This window comes from Toxotes jaculatrix, chromosome 9 (genome assembly GCF_017976425.1).
Source record: "Toxotes jaculatrix isolate fToxJac2 chromosome 9, fToxJac2.pri, whole genome shotgun sequence".
Classification (NCBI taxonomy): Eukaryota; Metazoa; Chordata; class Actinopteri; family Toxotidae; genus Toxotes; species Toxotes jaculatrix.
In genome coordinates this window covers 19,610,238-19,628,150 of record NC_054402.1, presented here as the reverse complement: position 1 = coordinate 19,628,150, position 17,913 = coordinate 19,610,238, and the positions used below count along the sequence as shown (strand labels likewise).

At 38.9% G+C, this 17,913-nt stretch overlaps 2 protein-coding genes across 3 annotated transcripts; both read left to right on the top strand.

The window, feature by feature from the left end:
* The first annotated feature begins 2,006 nt into the window (after positions 1-2,006).
* mmp20b (matrix metallopeptidase 20b (enamelysin)) lies at positions 2,007-11,132 on the top strand. Of its 2 annotated transcripts, none has more exons than XM_041046196.1 (10): positions 2,007-2,110; positions 6,861-7,099; positions 7,664-7,812; positions 8,134-8,259; positions 8,351-8,509; positions 8,644-8,815; positions 9,060-9,193; positions 9,485-9,641; positions 10,235-10,338; positions 10,910-11,132. In XM_041046196.1, the coding sequence occupies exons 2-10, from the start codon at positions 6,909-6,911 to the stop codon at positions 11,008-11,010; spliced, it is 1,293 nt and encodes a 430-aa protein (XP_040902130.1). In that variant the 5' UTR covers positions 2,007-2,110; positions 6,861-6,908; the 3' UTR covers positions 11,011-11,132. The 2 variants fall into 2 exon arrangements, with proteins under 2 accessions (XP_040902130.1, XP_040902129.1); XM_041046195.1 differs by lacking the exon at positions 2,007-2,110 and adding an exon at positions 6,056-6,190.
* A 499-nt stretch (positions 11,133-11,631) lies between these two features.
* Positions 11,632-16,858, top strand: mmp20a (matrix metallopeptidase 20a (enamelysin)). Its single transcript, XM_041046197.1, has 10 exons — positions 11,632-11,751; positions 12,560-12,816; positions 13,000-13,148; positions 13,313-13,438; positions 14,053-14,214; positions 14,322-14,433; positions 14,516-14,658; positions 14,881-15,037; positions 16,106-16,209; positions 16,679-16,858. Exons 1-10 carry the CDS (start codon positions 11,632-11,634, stop codon positions 16,777-16,779), a joined length of 1,431 nt encoding a protein of 476 aa, XP_040902131.1. The 3' UTR covers positions 16,780-16,858.
* The last annotated feature ends 1,055 nt before the right edge of the window (positions 16,859-17,913 follow it).

Here is a 17,913-nt window from a genome sequence, read left to right as displayed (position 1 = left end):
CAATGGTATATAATTATTACTGCCTGCCACATGGAAGGAATTCCTTAACTTCTACATGGTGAAAAAAAGACCACTTGAATGGCAAATTTTGAAATATTCTGAAGTTTTCTAAATTAAGTCATTCGCCTAATGGCAGTTTTTTGTTTTTTCTTTTTGTTTGTTTGTTTGTTTGTTGGAGTTGTGCTTTCAAGGAATCCAGTTCAACTTCAATATCTGCACTAACAACAATGTTAGGAGATGTCAAACATTTGACGAAATGATTTTACAGTGTCACAATTCCAGTCATTATCAACATACTTTTGGAAAATGTCTTGTAATAACAGTGTTTATCTAAGTGTGAGACAGTCGTCACGTTTTGCAGTCAAGGCCAGTACTAAGCTGCTGTGATGCGAGAGAATACCTAATCCCATATTCTGTATAAGAAGTTCAGATTACAAATAGTTGCTTTCATTATAAAGGAGGAATAGTTATAGTAGCAGAGATATGTGGAACATTAACTGCCTTCTGATCAGTTTAAAAATTCAAACTGATCCTAAACTTTTTTTCTTAAGGAAGAAAGATATGGTAATGTACATGATATTTAGAATAATAATGGTAATTAATATATAAACATCACAAAAAAGGTATGTCATGCATCCCGTTAGTGATATCATGTGCAATGTATACCAAACACTGTGTCCAAACACCCCAGCATCCTACAGAGACAAATATTTTTGGAGTAACATCACTCTTCAGACGGTGGTTAACAGGGTGCTCCTGACTCATGCCTGGGGGAAGTTGGGAGTTAGGGGGATTTTTGCTGTTATTTTAAAATGGTCACTAACAAACACATACACACAAATATATGGAAACAGACACTGCTGGTATGTGTTGTGACCTACTTGTTGTATGCCAGAACTCATAGCTCTAAAGATAATACGCAGTCCATCTTGTATGGACTGCGTATTATAGTGGCAAGTCTGATACACTGGTACACTGAATGATATTCAGTGAGAGATGCATTTGCTTGTCTCAGAGGACATGTTAGCTGTACCACGAGGCTGTAATCCTCATTATACAGCAGAAACAAACAAACAAAAAAAAAATGGAATTGTTGCCACATATGGGGCAAAAAAAGTAAAATGTTGCTTCAGGGTGATGCTGGAGGATCCTCTCTATAGCGAGAGTTTTAGGACTTATCAGATTAAACTTGTAATGCTCTGCTTTACAGTATTAGGCTTAGCTCAACATCCATCAGCCTCAGCTGTGTAACCGGATGTGTTGAAATATCTGCTACCATAGCACTATCCAGGGTAATGCCAGCTGAAAACAACTAGTTTTACAGCAAATGTGCCAGATATTTGTGGCAGCTGTGTCTCAATTCAATAATACATAGTGATTCTATACCGTTTTAGCAGCCATTTCATTTTATACAAACAGGAAATGACACAGTACATGGCATGTCAATCAAATTTGAAAGAGACATGAGAATGTTTTTCTTAAGGTTTCAACTAACCACCACAATTTTGTTCTTTTTCAGCTGTGATCAGCTTCTCCATTTCCTCTGTGAATGACCACTAACAGCAAACTCAAAAAGCAACCTCATTTGTATTCATGCTGTGCGGTTTGATTATAGCTTGTTTGTCACTTCTCCAGTGTAAACACGCCTCATGCTAAAACCTCAGTTTGCCACCATAGAGCAGCTCTTTCATAGCAAGTTGGCAAGAGAATTATGGGAGCTGGGGGGGCAAATTATTATCTTAATATAAAGTTAGTCTTTTCTTTTTCCATGATCTGGTCCCTCATCAGCCTACATTGACCTTTCTTTGGCACAACAGGGAAGTGACTCATGCCTTTGGAGGGGAATGGCTAAGCTACTTGGTAGTTTGCTGTTTTGATTCCCTTTTTGCTTCTTCTCAAGAAAGATCAACACTTTGCTACTTTCCAACCCAAAGCCATTTAGATTTTGTTGTTAATTCAGTGCTCAGAACTGGTGTGATGCAGAGTTGGCCTTGGACGTACTCCAATCAACAGATCTCCTGTGAAAAACAGCAATGACTTTAGATCCTCACTTGGAACTGGTTACTGAATCAGGATTAATGAATCAGGAGCCCTCCCTTTGGCCAAATAAGTGAGTCATGATCTTGATTGATCTTGCTTCATTCATTGAGTTTAGTGCATACAGAACTTTAGAGAAAAAGAATATTATGTGATGGTGTAATGAACCATTTGTCCATTTTAACCATTGTTTTATGTAAGAATGCATTTGGTGATAAACTGAATATATGATTGTTGTGTTCCTGTTGCTGCATCAGACGAGCTTCACAATCTATCTATCTATCTATCTATCTATCTCTCCTTTCTCTCTTTCTATTTATTTGTTAAAATTTGGTAAGCCAGTTCAATTAATTTACTTGAAATAGTCACATAGAATCATTCAGAAAATAAGCTTTGGGAATGTGCTAAGTTTGCACTGAAAGGGATTTACAGTAGGGGGTTTATTATAACCACATGTTCACATTCAGCTTTTTTGTGGCCTGAAATTTTGGACACAAATGTGACAGTTATATAGATCTTTCTCCTTAATGCACATGAAACACTGGTGAATTTGTTTGCTAACCTGTTAGTCATCTATGGAATGAAGCCTTTGAGTTTGAATCTAAACTAGCAAAGCTGAATTTGGTGTTGCTAATTGGTTACATATTTTGAGTGACAGAGGACAGCTGGCTTCAGGAGAGGCGAAGCAGTGATGCAGAGACATTTTGAATCATAAAACAAGGAAAAAAAATCACTTACATAATACATACATACATACATACATACATAATACATACATACCCACATACATACATACATACATACATACATACATACATAATAGCCTACTGAGTTCCTAACTTGAATGTATCACAGGATTACACCACCTAGCAAGGGTACTGAATCTGCTCACATTGCAAGTCCACAAAAATTAAATTAAGATGCTGAAAAACTGCAACGATTCCAACCACAGTGACTGCTGTGAGGAAAACTCAGGCCCAGTCAGCAAAATTCAGAAATTACATGTACTGGAGAGATGCCACGAGAGGGCAGCAGAGACTCTGGCAGGAGTCTCTCTCACAAATGGCTCTAGTCCCTGTTTTTCCTTCAAAAACTAAACTAAACTAAACTAAAATATGACAACAAGATGATTTGCTGTGTTGCCTTATTCATTGCTTTTGGGCCATTTTGCATTGATAGTGAGCACAGTTAATTGCTTGCTTGAACATAACGTGAGTTGGCTTTGCCACAGATGTGCAATGAGCTGCATGTGCACTAACAAGTCTTACATGCCCTTTATGGCTCATTGGCCCCTGGCTTACAGATTTTTGAAAGCTCTTAAAGGAACCAGACATTATCATGCAGTGATCACTGAACATGTAGTGAGGTTACTGCTGTGAAAAGTATTCCTACATCTAAGATATAAGCTGACTTTTTTTAAAAGCCAGTCTGTTATGTGTTTGTAGCGTCTAAAATTATTCTAATGGCATCAGAAAATCTCTGTCTCATTTTTTTTCTGTTCATCTCACATTGCATAGCTGTCTGTCTCAGTGACTTTAGGGGAAGCCAAAGTCAGATCTTGTGGTGGCTTTAGAGGCACCATCATGTGTTTCAGTTTAATTTGATTTATCGTTCGTTAGACTGTTTCAAACAGTGGATATGCCACTTTGAACGTGCCAGCATTTGCATCATTGCAATTCTAACGCTAGAGAGAGAGACTGATTGAAATCAGAAGCAGATAAGACATTTTCAAACATAATAGCAGCATTTTCTGAACTTGTGGTTTTCTGAAGTGGACGTATCAGTGATGGTGACTGGCGAATATTGTAAAAATAAATGAATAAAAATAAAAAATCAGCATTTGTTGTTTTGCAACATTGATAAATGCGCCTATCAGCCACTGGAAGCTTTTTCATTTCCATCCTTTTTGTACAGTCTTGAAGTACAGCACAAAGTAGAAAAACACGGACAAAGCGTTTCAGTACTTAACATTAGATACAAAGGTACATACGAGATGCGGGTTCTGGTATGTAACATCTCTGGCACCTTTTCAGTGTGAAAGTGTGTGTTTGGAAAACAGAGATGTTCTTGCTTGTTTAACTACTACAGCGGTCTCCCCCAGCTTGTAACCTTGCAGGTCCAAGCTACACTCTCAGTCATCACTCCTGCTTAAAATGACTTCATTACCTCGTCTGTACTCAAACCATAAAACCAGAACGACACAAATTCTTCGAGTCTTTCTGTGAAAGAGCGCAACTCTGGAAAAGTCAGCTCATGTTGCCCCGCAGAGGAATGCTGTTGCTCCCATAAAGCGCCACAATGACCAATCAACCATAATTGCAGCTTGAATTTACCGCGGCACCACCCTTGCCAGTCTAGGCATCCTGGCTGGCAGCCATTTTCTTTTTCGAAGGCCCTAAATCCACCCCTGCAATTTCAGCTCCCCTTCGGTGAACTCTCTCATTGAAAGATCTTGCTTGTATTTGCTAAAACAGGACAAGAATGGGCTTTGATGCTGTTATTTCGGGAGAGCTTGCAGAATGCGTGGGACTGAGCAGTGCCACCCAGCTCAGACTGTTATATCAGTTTAGAGGGAGTAAAGCTGAGGTTCCTCCAGAGACTCTCATGAGGAAATCAGCAGAGGTAGAAGTAGTATTCAGACCCTTTACTCAAGTAAAAGTACTAATACCACATTATGAGAATACATAAGTAAAAGTCCTGTATTCAAAACCCAAACTTAAGCAAAAAGTTGAAAGTTTTATCAGCAAAATGTACTAAAAATATGAAAAATAAATGTGCTCATTGTGCAGTAAGGCAGTCTCTGTCTGAGTTTTACTATTCTATGTGATGCCTTTGGATTAATTTTACTGCATTAACTTGTATTAATCATTTTAGTCCAGTACACATATAGGGTTCAGCTAATTTTGACTGTTCTATTAAGCAGTTTACTCTCCAACAATGCATCACAATCTATAAGATTGTCACATTTGTAAATTGCATTATGAGAACCGTATATTTCTAATAGTCAACTTCTCATGAGCTCAGAAAAAACAGTCCTGTTTTCAGCTCTGCGGTGGTGCACGTTCAGCTAATCCGAATAATCCGAATAATTTATTTAGCCTAAGACACAGAAACATTTTCTCAACCTATGAAGGAACATTCAAACCTTTGGTTAATCACAAACCAAAACCAAGAATTCAGAATCAACACGTTTGGGAGATACGCAGCTTTCACTGGACAGGAAGGGTGACATGAAAAATTGTAATCTAAAAAGTAACTAGAAACTACAGCTGTCAGACAAATGTAGAGGTGTAAAAAGTACAGGATTTACCTCTGACATTTAGTGAAGTAGAAGTATAATGTTGTATGCAATGGAAATTCTCACACAAAGTACAAGTACCTCAAATTTGTACTTACGTACAGTACTTGAGTGAATATACTTTGTTACATTCCATTAGTGAAAATCATTTACTCAATATCAGAGCTACTTGGTTTCTAAACATGAAAATATCAGCATCTTTATGGCGACCACACTCATAGTAACAGTGATGATCACATCTTGCAGAACAAAACCTTTTCTACAATGTATCTTGCCTCATGCTGTAGTTTCACCACTTGCTTGGGATTATCTGTGAGCCAGCACTTTGCACTCTAAAAACTCCCATTCAAAAACTATGTCTTTTCGTCTTATTCACATTATCTGTCTTCGAAACAACTGATTTCAGTCCCAAGTTTGCAGTGAATTTCAATAAGATGCTGAAATTGAAACCATACACCTCATCCATTTAAATTATCATTGGAGAAAGCATGTCATGTGACAAAAACTGTTCTACTGTCATTTCTTTTTTTTTTTTTTTTGCTGTCCTTGGCTGTCTGCAAACCCCTCCCTAATTCCATAGTACTGTCTGAGGCTTTCCTCGGATTTGCAAGTGGTATGAGTCACAATAACCATTTAAAAGGCTTTCTCATTAACCAGAACTCCCATCTCCATGTGTGTAAACTAGGCCACTACAATTCATGTAGTGTGAAAGTCTGTGAAATGCATGTCATGCTGCTCTATTGCTGTGTCTTGGTCTTGCTATTGCCCGGTCCATGTTTTACGGCGCCCACATTTATTCCGGAGGGAGCGAGCTCTCCTTCCACAGAACCACAGGTTGACTTGAAGCTGGCCACAGTAAGTGCGTAATTGCATGAGCTGCATTACAAATGTTTGAGATTGGACTGCATGTGATTTAATCTCTTGTACAATGCCAAAAGCATGCCAATTTAAAAGTGTTTCTACTGTGGGGTTTAACTGGCATGGAAGGGTCCATTCTCCCCTGCATGTCAGACGCCGAGATATTGGTTTTTATTTCTTTTGTTTTTGTGTGGGTGGGAGGCGGAGGTAAACAACTGCACTGCCCTCTGAGTCCTTGAAGTTGTTATATTGCATGCTTTTGCAGCTTCTTTCAGCATCCTTATTCTCTCTTTCCTCTGCCTAAATCCTTGTCATAAATGTGTCCTTGTATTTCTTCTGTTGGAGAAGATAATCTGCATAGGAATTGATTACCAGTGTTGCTTGCTAAATCTTTACAGTTTATTTTTGTGAATGGATTTTTTGTTGTTGCTGTTGTTGTTGTTGTAATAGTAGTTGTGAAGGTGTAATTTTCAGTTGATGCTGTAAATCTGATCACCCAAAGGTGGTTGTTTTGTGTGTTTATATATTGTTATGAATGAATATAATGCATGCTGAAAATAAGGAGCTCATCCATGAGGAGAATACAACTTTCTGCCTTGGCATTAACTGTCGTACAGTTACAGTTGTACAAAATCATGTCTGATGTGAATCTTAAATCTACTCATAGGAATACCTTCAGCAGTATTACAACCTGCAAAAAGAGCCTTTGGGGCGCATGAAGCGGAGCGGGCCTGCCTTCACCTCCAAAGTGAAAGACATGCAGATTTTCTTTGGGCTCAATGCAACAGGTGTGCTGGACTCAGACACCCTGGAGGTGATGAGGAGCCCTCGATGTGGCGTTCCAGATGTGGAGGAGTACAGCCACATCCAGGGGACCCGATGGAACAAAAATGTCATCACCTACAGGTATCTATGTGGTCTTTAATGATGTTTAATGCTCAAGATGCTTTCAGTCACTGAAAGATATATGCTTACAGTAAATGAAAGATATAGGCATATCTGACCTAGACTGAACTTGCCAAAAAAAAAAAAAGAAGTCTGGTTGTCCCTAAAATGCAAACTCTGCCAAATTCGTGGGAAACGGTTTGAGCCAGCAAGCAATAAAATCTTTGGCAGAAAAATAGCGACTCTCACAAATCATCATAACTAGCAGATTTAGGGTTTGTGACTCCTGCCTCTGAAAGTTATTATGGTTTTTGTTAAAGTGCCAGCTTCACTTGAACTTATGTAACACTGTCTGTCTATTTCTGATTTAAACATGCCTGCTGGATAACATGCAGAACAAATGTATAATTAAAGGGTAAACTAAGAAAGGTAGCTATTGTCATTGTTTTAAAATGTAAGAGTTGATTTCCAAAAGGTTGCATAACCCTACAAGATTTCATTGTTTTTAGATTTACTGCACGTTTATAAAGAGGATGTTGTGTTTTGATCTTGACATGATTCAACAACATGACACATACTTTGCAGCATTGGCAGGTACACCAGAGATTTGCCTCGCAACACTGTGGACTCGCTGGTTGAGTCAGCTTTCGGCGTTTGGGCCAGAGCCAGTGGTCTGACGTTTGTCAGGTCTCACACCCGCAACTCTGACATCATGGTGGAGTTTGTGACCTATGGTGGGTTTGTCTTTTTTTTTTTATTTGTCTGTTTAATAAAGGACAGCGGCGGAAGATGTTTAAAAGTGCATTGAACAGTTTGAGTCCTGCTTTCATAAAGAAAGATAGTCTCTGTATTATGTAAATATGAGAGTGTCATGGGTTTGCACATGGAGATCTTCAGCAGTAATTTAGCTGCCAACCAAGGCAGCGTCATCACAAACTGGCTGCTGAACTCATTTAGATGAGGTGAATGGAGGCCTGTAATTTTCTAGTGGCATGAAAGAAAATGGTTTTCTCTGTGGTTTCTATTTCATGTTTGGCCTGGATTATATTATGAAGAACATGGTGACTTGTATCCATTCGATGGACCCGGAGGCACGTTGGCTCATGCTTTCGGTCCAGGGCTGGGCGTTGGAGGTGACACACACTTTGATGATGGCGAGCACTGGACAGCGGGAGAAACAGGTGCTGAGCTGAATCACTCTGGCACTCTAAATTCATTCTGAAGGAACAAATAGATATTGATCTGAATGCATTTTTCCTTGTGCCATCGTAGGATTTAATCTGTTTGTGGTAGCTGCACATGAATTTGGCCACGCTTTGGGCCTGAAGCACTCCAGAAACCCGGACTCGCTGATGTATCCGACCTACAAATCCTCCCGTCCAATCAGCTTATTATCTAGAGAAGATGTAGCAAATATCAACGCACTTTACAGTAAAGAGTTTTGATTCATCTATCTATGGATATATTCTACCTGAATACTGATTTAACTACTATAGTTATATTTTATTCCATTGTATTTCCCCCAAGTGGAACCTGATACATAAGTGTGTGGTTATGTATGTTAGGCCCAGCTGGAGGTCGTCCGAATCACTTACCGAGGTACGACTGGAGCTCTCAGTTTAACCCCTGGATATCAGGATCGCTGTTCCCCCAACTCATGCAGAACAAATGTTCTCCAAACCTGACCTTTGATGCAGTGTCCACTCTTGGGGATGCCACCTTCTTTTTCAGAGAAAGGTATGCTGATGGCTTTTAGTTTTAACTTGAAGAGTTCAGTGACAAGAAGAATATGTTTCATGTGGGGAAAACAAAACCAGAAGAATTTCCTTTTTTTTTTGTCTCGTCATCTGAGGGTTGTTACCGTCTATAATTCCAGGCAAATGTTATCTTCATTTCAATGAACAGAATCTGGTGCTGTTAGTACGTTTTAAGGTCCATTTTAAGGTACTTTTGACTTGACTGATACTATTTTTCCCTCAAGATACCTCTGGATTAAACATAATGAGCAATATGACATCAAAGAAGGTCCCATCACCAACTTTATGCCCAAGATTGAAACAAGCATCGATGCAGCCTTCTGGGTTCCTCGCAGATCCACTGCGTACCTCATTCATGGTAACTATCTTTCATACTTAGGGTCTTACAGGTAAACTGCAACATAGGTTTCATTGATCATTGATCACTCCATCCCCGTAACTAAATCTAATCCCAATTTTCATACACTGTTAAACCAGTAATTGTCCCAGAACTTCACACCCACAATTCATAGCAGATTCAAAGATACAATCAGACTGACAGTCACCAAAATAGTAAACGGCCTGTGACATAAAACATGAACGAATACAATCATCACTCATTACTGCAAAGTAAACAATCATATTTCCAATGATCTTTATCTTTGGACAGAATCCATGTTCTGGACGGTGAAAGGCTCTCTTGTGAAGGGAAAGCCCAGAGCACTCAGCCACTTTGGATTTCCAGCCTGGGTGCAGGACGTTGATGCAGCCGTGCACATAGTGAAAACAGGACGCACACTCTTCTTTATGCATGATATTTACTGGAGGTAAGGCAACAAATTAACAACTTGAATCCAATGACAATTAGTTAAAAAAAAATAATCCCATCTTTTCTTTGCATGTGCACGTTTACACATCAGGGTATTTTAGTTTTCTGATTTTGATCATTTGACGTTGTTTGAACTGTTTACCCCATTTATGCACTGCAAGTGTGAGGATATAATATTTTGTACTGCATAAAAACGTTTTTCATTTATGAACACAAGGAATCAACATCATAAATTAGCAAGTGACATAATTAATGTGTGTGAGCGCTTCAGACTCAGTTAAATCAAATTACACTTCTTATTTCAGCCTTAATGAAGCGCTATTTCTAAATTATGTTAAACTAAATTGTAATGATATAAAAGAGTTGAATCACAAAGCACTGGTAGACATGGACTTGGACAGTGAAAATGTTGACCCAGATCTGGACTAGAACATTTCCTCTGTCATTTGGACCTCACACAGAGAGCAAAGGGCTCAGACTGTACTCTGAGGTTTGATGACGTGATCATACAGTTGCAACGGTACACAAATGTTTTGTCTCCGCTTTGTGGGACAAACAGATGATCATGAGTCATGACTTGTTTATTTTCAGTTACAATGAAAACCGAAGGGTCATGGATTTTGGTTACCCAAAGTACATTAGCGAGGACTTTCCAGGAGTCAACACAACAATAAATGCTGCTGTTCATAAAGAGGGTGAGCAAATGTTTTTATTCTTGCCCACTGTGCTGGACATTTGCAATTGATCCAAGCTGCATATGTATTTACGGCATAATACATATATAGCCTATACGTATATGAATGCAAAATGCAAAAGCTTAAAAATGATCCACTCTCCTAGAACACACAACAAGAGTAAAACAAACTGGGTGATCCTCAGGTTGAAAACCGCCGTAGTCTTGTTTATATTTAGCAGGTAGCATATTTCTGTCTGTAGCTTGCGGGGCTCTTGCAAGTTGCATTGTTATTAGTAGCACAGGAATGCTAATTTACATGCAACAACAGCTCTGCGTAGTTAAGTTTTTACAGAGCACACTGTTCCCCTCTATCATTTAAACAGTATAATTTACCAATTAAAGTCCTTCAGATTATATACTGTAATTTCAACTGCAAGCAAAAGTGGATATTTGAGTTCAGAAAGATGTTCATCATCATCATCATTATGATCATCAACAGCACAAACGTTCAAGACAGCACAAGATGACAAAGGTGATATATGTGAATCACTTTGTTTGTTTCTTAAAGGTCTGATTTTTCTTCATCTTAGGTTTCATCTACTTCTTTGTCGGACCACAAGTCTACAAATATGACTACACCCAGAAGCTTGTTGTCGGAGTTGAGAAAGCAAATTCCTGGCTTGGATGTTGAAACACTGTAAATCTCATGGATTTACAGTGTTTCAACAAGGAAATTACCTGAAAACCTTGATTAAATTAAACAAGAAGAAGAAGAAAGAAATACTGTGCTTTTCTGAATGAGGTTTTATTTATCAGTGGTCACATTTTGTCAAAATAAAGAACTACAATTTAAACGTGATGACATGTGGTTTTTGCATGTACACCACAGAAAAAGGCTCAAAGCATTTACAGATTAGCTTTTGTGGTTTGTTTAGCTTAAGTCTTTTTTATCAAAATCTGCATATCACCCTGGTGGAGACTGATTTACAGATATGATGGTAGAGTGTAAATATGGTTTGCCTCACTAACAGCTACAGGGTAAGTACAAACTACAGAATCTACAAAAAACACTTTAGGCTTCTGGTTTCTATACTACAAAACACACACTACACCCGTCTTTCATCATTACAGACAGAAATCCCAGACATAGTATGTAGAAGTTTCATTGGGAGGTTTTAACCACAAAACCTCCAGAAAATTGGGGCAGGTAGACCCAGCTGTAACTACCAGGATTGTGTGCTTCTGGGCCATGTGATTGCCCAACAACCCCATATAAAAAATGTGAAGCCTGCTGAAAATGTGCATTTAAAACATGGAGTTGCTCGGGTTGTGGATATCTGTTTTGGGCTCTCTGATGTTTGCGGAAATCTCGTGGACTCTACCCATTGATCAGGATCAGCAGCTGAGGCCTGAGGATTTGGAGCTGGCTGAGGTTTGTGGGTAGATGAGAGGGTCTCATTGTTTATATAAGAGCCATGTGCATTAGATTTAGATATCCCGTCAGAACATTTTGAGGAGTGTGACTGTTTTGAGGGACCCAGTGAAGAACTAATTTAAAACAGTTACAAACTGCGCCAAGCCAGTTTGGTTGCCTATATTTATGGCGACTTATGTGGGATTTGATTTGGTTCCACTATAAAAGCTTAGCTGCAGATGTGTCATTTGTATTTTTAAATTAATTCAAACTACAAATATTTATTCTTTAAGAGTAAATACGATCATGTTACATTACGAGAGATAATTCTTTGCATTTAAATATAACTGTCGATGAATTCAGAAATACATTTTGGTTTTAACCGCATCCACCACATGCATGTTTTCTTTTTTTCCTAATCTCGAATCCTTGTCCACAACATTTTAACAAATTGAACAGAACAAAAACTGTCCATGTCTGCTCTTTATCTACTATTTGCAATATGTATTTAACAAGTGAAATCAAAAGGTCATAATCCATGCTTTTAACACCGTTCCTCATTGTGTCCCTCATGAAAAAAAATTAAAATAAAAAAACAAAGATATTTCTAAGAAATCTCCTCTGGTGGACACACAACTTAGTCATTTAAATTTTAACATTAAATGATTTGTAGAAATAACAATCGATCCCTTAGTCCTATTTATCTTTGTGTCAGAGAATGCATCTGCTGTAACCTGGTGTGGCACAAAAAGCATTCAAAACACCATTTACAGTGTATAGATCAACATAGACCTAACCCCCCAGACCTGAACTCCTCTCACAACAGGGCTACCTCAGGAGATTTTACAACCTGGACGACAGAAGCAGACACAGAGTGCCAGTGAGACGGATTAGGTCCCCCCCAGCAGTCATGGAGGAGAAGATCAGAGAAATGCAAAACTTCTTCGGTCTGAGAGAGACGGGACACCTGGACTCTCATACCCTGGAAGTGATGAGGGAGCCAAGGTGTGGTGTTCCAGATGTGGAAAACTTCAGCTTTTACCCCGGAAAACCTAAATGGAAGAACCCCACCATCACATACATGTGAGATGTTTAGTGTCAACTCGGAACCATGCTTAGTTTTCTAACTCACATCTTAATCATTCTGATCAATGTAATACTGTAAAATGATAATTTTCTTGTAGATTATTTGGATGTTTTTCAGATTGCCTTTTGCCGATAGAGGTTATGTAGCTGCAGCTGTTACTCCTACTGTCTCACACACAGGATTGCCAAATACACTCCGGACATGAAGAGAGAGGATGTGGAAAAGTCCTTTCGCTCAGCCCTGAAGATGTGGAGTGATGCAGCACCACTGAGGTTCATCAAAGTCAACCATGGCAAAGCTGATATAGTCTTATCCTTCGCCCGCAGAAGTAAATCTGCAAACCACTTCTGAGGAGTTATTATGTTGTTTAAAATACATTCAAAATGGAGTTCCTCATTATGGTTAATGCCAAAAAGACAGAGAAGATGTGATGTTTTTGAAACAGAGAAAATCTGACATTCGCTATAAACTTATTCACTCATTCTGTTGTAGCTCATGGTGATTTCTTTCCCTTTGATGGACCCCGGGGTGTTCTGGCTCACGCCTTCCAGCCTGGAGAGGGGATGGGAGGAGATGTACACTTTGATGAGGATGAAACATGGACGGCAGGGAGGCAAGGTCTGTCAGTCAAAGCATGTTTGCAATGCTGTGAGAAGCAACAAAAGTTCCACAGAAAATAAAATACAAAAGCTGATCCTTTAAGTCGTGAATCTGAAAAGCTAAAAAACCACCTTTTCAAACTTTATCTCAACCCTTGCTAACACCTCCTTACTTGTCTTGTTTAAAAAATAAATAATTAAATGAACAAAAAAAGCTCTTATACTCTGGCACTGAATCTGCTTCTAGTTATTTGTTTAAAAGAGATACACTCCTGGTTTTGGATTATATCTCTTGATCTGACATGCTTTAAATGCACTCACCGTGAGTCGTTTTGGACAAAAGCACCAGACAAATGAAATTATTGTTATGTAAAACTTTGTTGCAGATGATCAGAACAGTGCAATATTTCTTATTTTGATTTGAATGACTATTTTCTTGCACCTAAAATACCTAAAATGTAATGTAAATCAATTCTGAACACACTGACACAGTGGGCAAAAAAGCTGTTGGGTGGCTCTGTGTGGGTCAACAGATCTGGCCACACCCCTGTCAGTGATGTCACAGCAGGTGTAACAGGGGTCTTTGGCAGCTGAAGGAAATTGGACTAATTGGAGTTTGTTGCTGTATTTCAGGTTACAGCCTGTTTGCTGTTGCAGCTCATGAGCTTGGCCACTCACTGGGTTTGACTCACTCAAAGGATCCCTCTGCTATCATGTACCCCAATTACAGGTATCGCAGCAGTACACAGTACTCTCTGTCCAAAGATGATGTGCTTGGCATCCAAACATTGTACGGTGAGGAACAAATTAAAAATATAAAATTATTATTTGCTCAAAAAAAAATGATTTATAGAGAGTGGCACTTAATAATATGTGATGTGTTCTACAATATTATTTCTCAGGTAAGCCCTCCAAAAAAGAAGAAACCCAGCAGGCTCCCAAAAAATGTGACCCCAACTTTTCTTTTGATGCAGCAACAGTAATTGGAAATGTGATAGTTTTCTTTAAAAACAGGTACGTTATGGATTGATCATGATCGCAGACTGACTTCTATATGGATGAACTGCAACTGAATCTACTTGTTGTTTTGACCCAGGTACATGTGGATGAGAACAACATGGACGACCTATTGGAATCGCCTGACAGAGGGCCACAGCAGCACGTATTTACCGAGCATCGGTTCTCACGTTGATGCTGCTTATGACATCCCTGCCAAAGGCGTGGCATACATATTCACTGGTAGAGTAATGGGCAGTCTGTAAAGCATCACTTAGGCCTTGTCAGCATGACAAGGCTGGATTTCCAGTCGGAGAGCGCAGCGTTGCGCCCAAATTACAGCCTTGTGCAACTTAAGTGTTGCAGTTCATGCAAGAGGCTCATTGAGTTTGAGTTTGAGTCTTGTGGTATGTTGCTGTTTTTCATAGTGTCCTAAAATGCAGTGACACGGCTGTGTTTTTCCAGGTCATAAGTACTGGGTGGTTGAACAGCTTAAGATGAAAAGTCGTTCTGGCTCCATCCATGAGTACGGCTTCTCCTCCAAAATCAGGCAGATTGACGCTGCCGTGCACGTCAGTGAATATGGGAAAACATTCTTCTTCACGGGGGAATTTTATTACAGGTAACTTTTCTGAATGTCAAATAGCTTCACGTTAAAAAAAATCACATTAACATTTTGGAAAAAAAGAACATACAAAAACACAAACAAAGAAACAAAAAAACAGGAAAACTTACACATTAGATGATGGAAAATGTTCCAGTATTAAACTGTTAAAGTCTGCCACCTAGTGAGTTGTTTCACGCAGCCCCAGGCTGCTGCCCAGGGCTGCAGCTAATGATTACTTTACTTATCAAGGAATTTACCAATCATTTTCTTGATAATTCCGTGAATTGTTTGGTCCAAAACGTCTTAACACTGTATACAGCTCATGTGACACGTCTTGTTTCAACTCAAAGATTATCCACTAAGATATTCCATCTACGTGCAGGAAATTTACATTAGAGCTTAACAGCTGTAAGTTTAATCAGGGAACACTTTGCCAAACAGCAAATATCTAGTATGAACCAGATGAACAAAATAAACTGATCTGAAGATGTCTGTGAGGTTTTTCTGTCAAGTTGCAGTATTTTCTAATGCTATATGGAGGCAACTGGACTCACTAGAGTGTCCTGAAGACATTCGTCTCTCTTTTTCATTTCTAACTGACTGGTGGGGAATCCAGGCGTTTAACTTCTTGAGGTGTCCTTAGCATCTTGAGAGTCGAGAGCCAACTCTCAGGTCAGGACTCATCAGTCCACTTACATCTCAAGGACAAGGGACACTCATTTGAGGACAGCAGTCCACATTTTTGGACTGAGAAGACTGATGGTTTGAAAGAACATCACTAAACAGATGAGGTTGTCTACAACGTTTGGGACAACTGCTTGAGATCCCTTCCCAGGCAGCTTAACACCCATTCACACCATGACTTGTGTGACCGCAACAACTCACAGTGTAGCTGGGTGAGTCAACAACAACAACACAAGGTGTCAATGACCCCACAAGAGGTTAAGACAAGACTCCCCACTGGTCAGTTAGAACTGAAGAAGACTTTTGGATGAGAGATGAAATGTGTTCAAGAACCTCAAGCAAGCCCAGTTGCCTTTGTATAGCACTTAAAATGAATTAATTTGAATGATCCAACCTCAGGTATGATGAGCGCAAGAGACGGATGGACCCAGGCTTCCCCAGACTCATCCAAACAGACTGGCCTGAAATCCCCAGAAGGGTCGACGCTGTCTTTAAGTTGCATGGTAAAAAAAAAAGTGAAACACAGTTTATGGTCATGAACTCTGTATAACGTGGATCTGAGCAGCAGCAGGATACAAATAGAAAACAACTGAAATAGAAGTTGTAATTTCTTGTTTTTACCGTGTTTAGGTGGTAGACGGGTGGGGTTTACCGCACTGGACACACTTATACAGAAAACACCATTTTGCCCAGTTTTAGAACAATGTGTAGAACAAGTAGAAATGTTCTATTTACAGCTGAGCTTTGTTGTGCACATTTCAGCTCGTCATGAGGGGATAACACACTTCATATGAACAAACACTTAACATATGAAATGAAATACAGATGGTTCAGAAGTTTGATTTTATTCATTCATTCATTTATTTATTTATTTATTTATTTATTTATTTATTTGTTTGTTTGTTTGTTTGTTTGTTTGTTTGTTTGTTTTTGTGATTTGAAGTCAGTTTTTGTGTGATATTCTGTCCACAGGAAGCATCTTCCTCCTCAGTGGGATAAAATCCTACCAGTACGACTACAGACAAAAGCGGGTGGTGAAAATAATTTCAGCAAATTCTTGGCTGGGATGTTGATACAGTGCTGGAGCTTCTTAAATTGTTAATGAGAATACATCTTTTACATAGCACATTTCATAACACTGAAATGAGAAATTCTGAGGGTTTCTTTTTTATCAAAGAAAATAATAATAATGTAACATTATGTATTTGACTGAACTGCTACAGTTTAGGCTTTTGTGTTTTTCTTTTTATGTAGACTGTTTTTTATGTGGACTTCTTAAACTTTTCTATTTAATTCAGTTTACTCGATCTTAATGTACTTTAAGAAACCTCACGAATACATGACATTAGTGTACACCAGAGGTGTCCAAACTGTTCCACAAAGGGCTGTGTGCAGGGTTTTGTTCCAACCAAGCAGCAGCACACCAGACTTGACTCATTTAATCAACTGATCTCAGTCTTCAGACAGTTGATTGGTCAAACTGTGTGCTCTTCATTGGTTGGAACAAAAACCTGCGGCCACATGGCCCTTTGTGGAACAGTTTGGACACCCCTGGTGTACACCTAAGCTTAACTAAGTTGTAAATCTGAAAATGTATGAACAGGATGTGTCTTTTTAAAGTGAACTCAATAAAATGTCATTTTTGTTCTTGAAAGTTCTCAGATGCTTCTTTTCCCTCCAGGGTAGTGGTGGAAAAAATATATTCAGAGTTGTTTTCCAAAGTAAAAGCAGGAATATCCCAATTTAAAAATACTTCTGATTGTCAAGTAAAAGTCTCTGAAACTTTAAGTTAAAGTGACAATTATTAACAAAATGTACACAGCATTTTAGTGTTGTAGCGTCAGCTGAAACATGACGTTTAGTGCTCTTAAAATGTTCTTGAAATGTCAATATTGACAGTGCTTAGAGTATAGCCATGTAACATTGGGTAACTACGTACAGCATGCTTATGTTTACCCACCAAACTGGACTGTGGTCAGTATACATCAAAGGTTATCAAAAAGCACAAAGGAACATCGGAAACACAGAGGCAGTGCTGACAAATCTATCTTTTTCTTCACAGATATGATGTTTGCTGGATTAAGTGAAGGAAACACTTTGTTATTCTGTTCATGTTTCAGTTTATCACTTCCTGGTGTTTTTCCACCAAACACCAGAATATCAAATTGGCAAATTAAAAAAAAGGTCTCATTTAATTGGGTCGCTCT

Coding starts and splice junctions, on each gene's coding strand:
- mmp20b (XM_041046195.1), top strand. CDS start 6,056: ATGCATGTCATGCTGCTCTATTGCTGTGTCTTGGTCTTGCTATTGCCC. Junction 7,100..7,663: donor AAAAATGTCATCACCTACAG/GTATCTATGTGG, acceptor CATACTTTGCAG/CATTGGCAGGTACACCAGAG. Junction 8,260..8,350: donor CTGGACAGCGGGAGAAACAG/GTGCTGAGCTGA, acceptor GTGCCATCGTAG/GATTTAATCTGTTTGTGGTA.
- mmp20a (XM_041046197.1), top strand. CDS start 11,632: ATGGAGTTGCTCGGGTTGTGGATATCTGTTTTGGGCTCTCTGATGTTT. Junction 14,659..14,880: donor CGTGGCATACATATTCACTG/GTAGAGTAATGG, acceptor GTGTTTTTCCAG/GTCATAAGTACTGGGTGGTT. Junction 15,038..16,105: donor ACGGGGGAATTTTATTACAG/GTAACTTTTCTG, acceptor ATCCAACCTCAG/GTATGATGAGCGCAAGAGAC.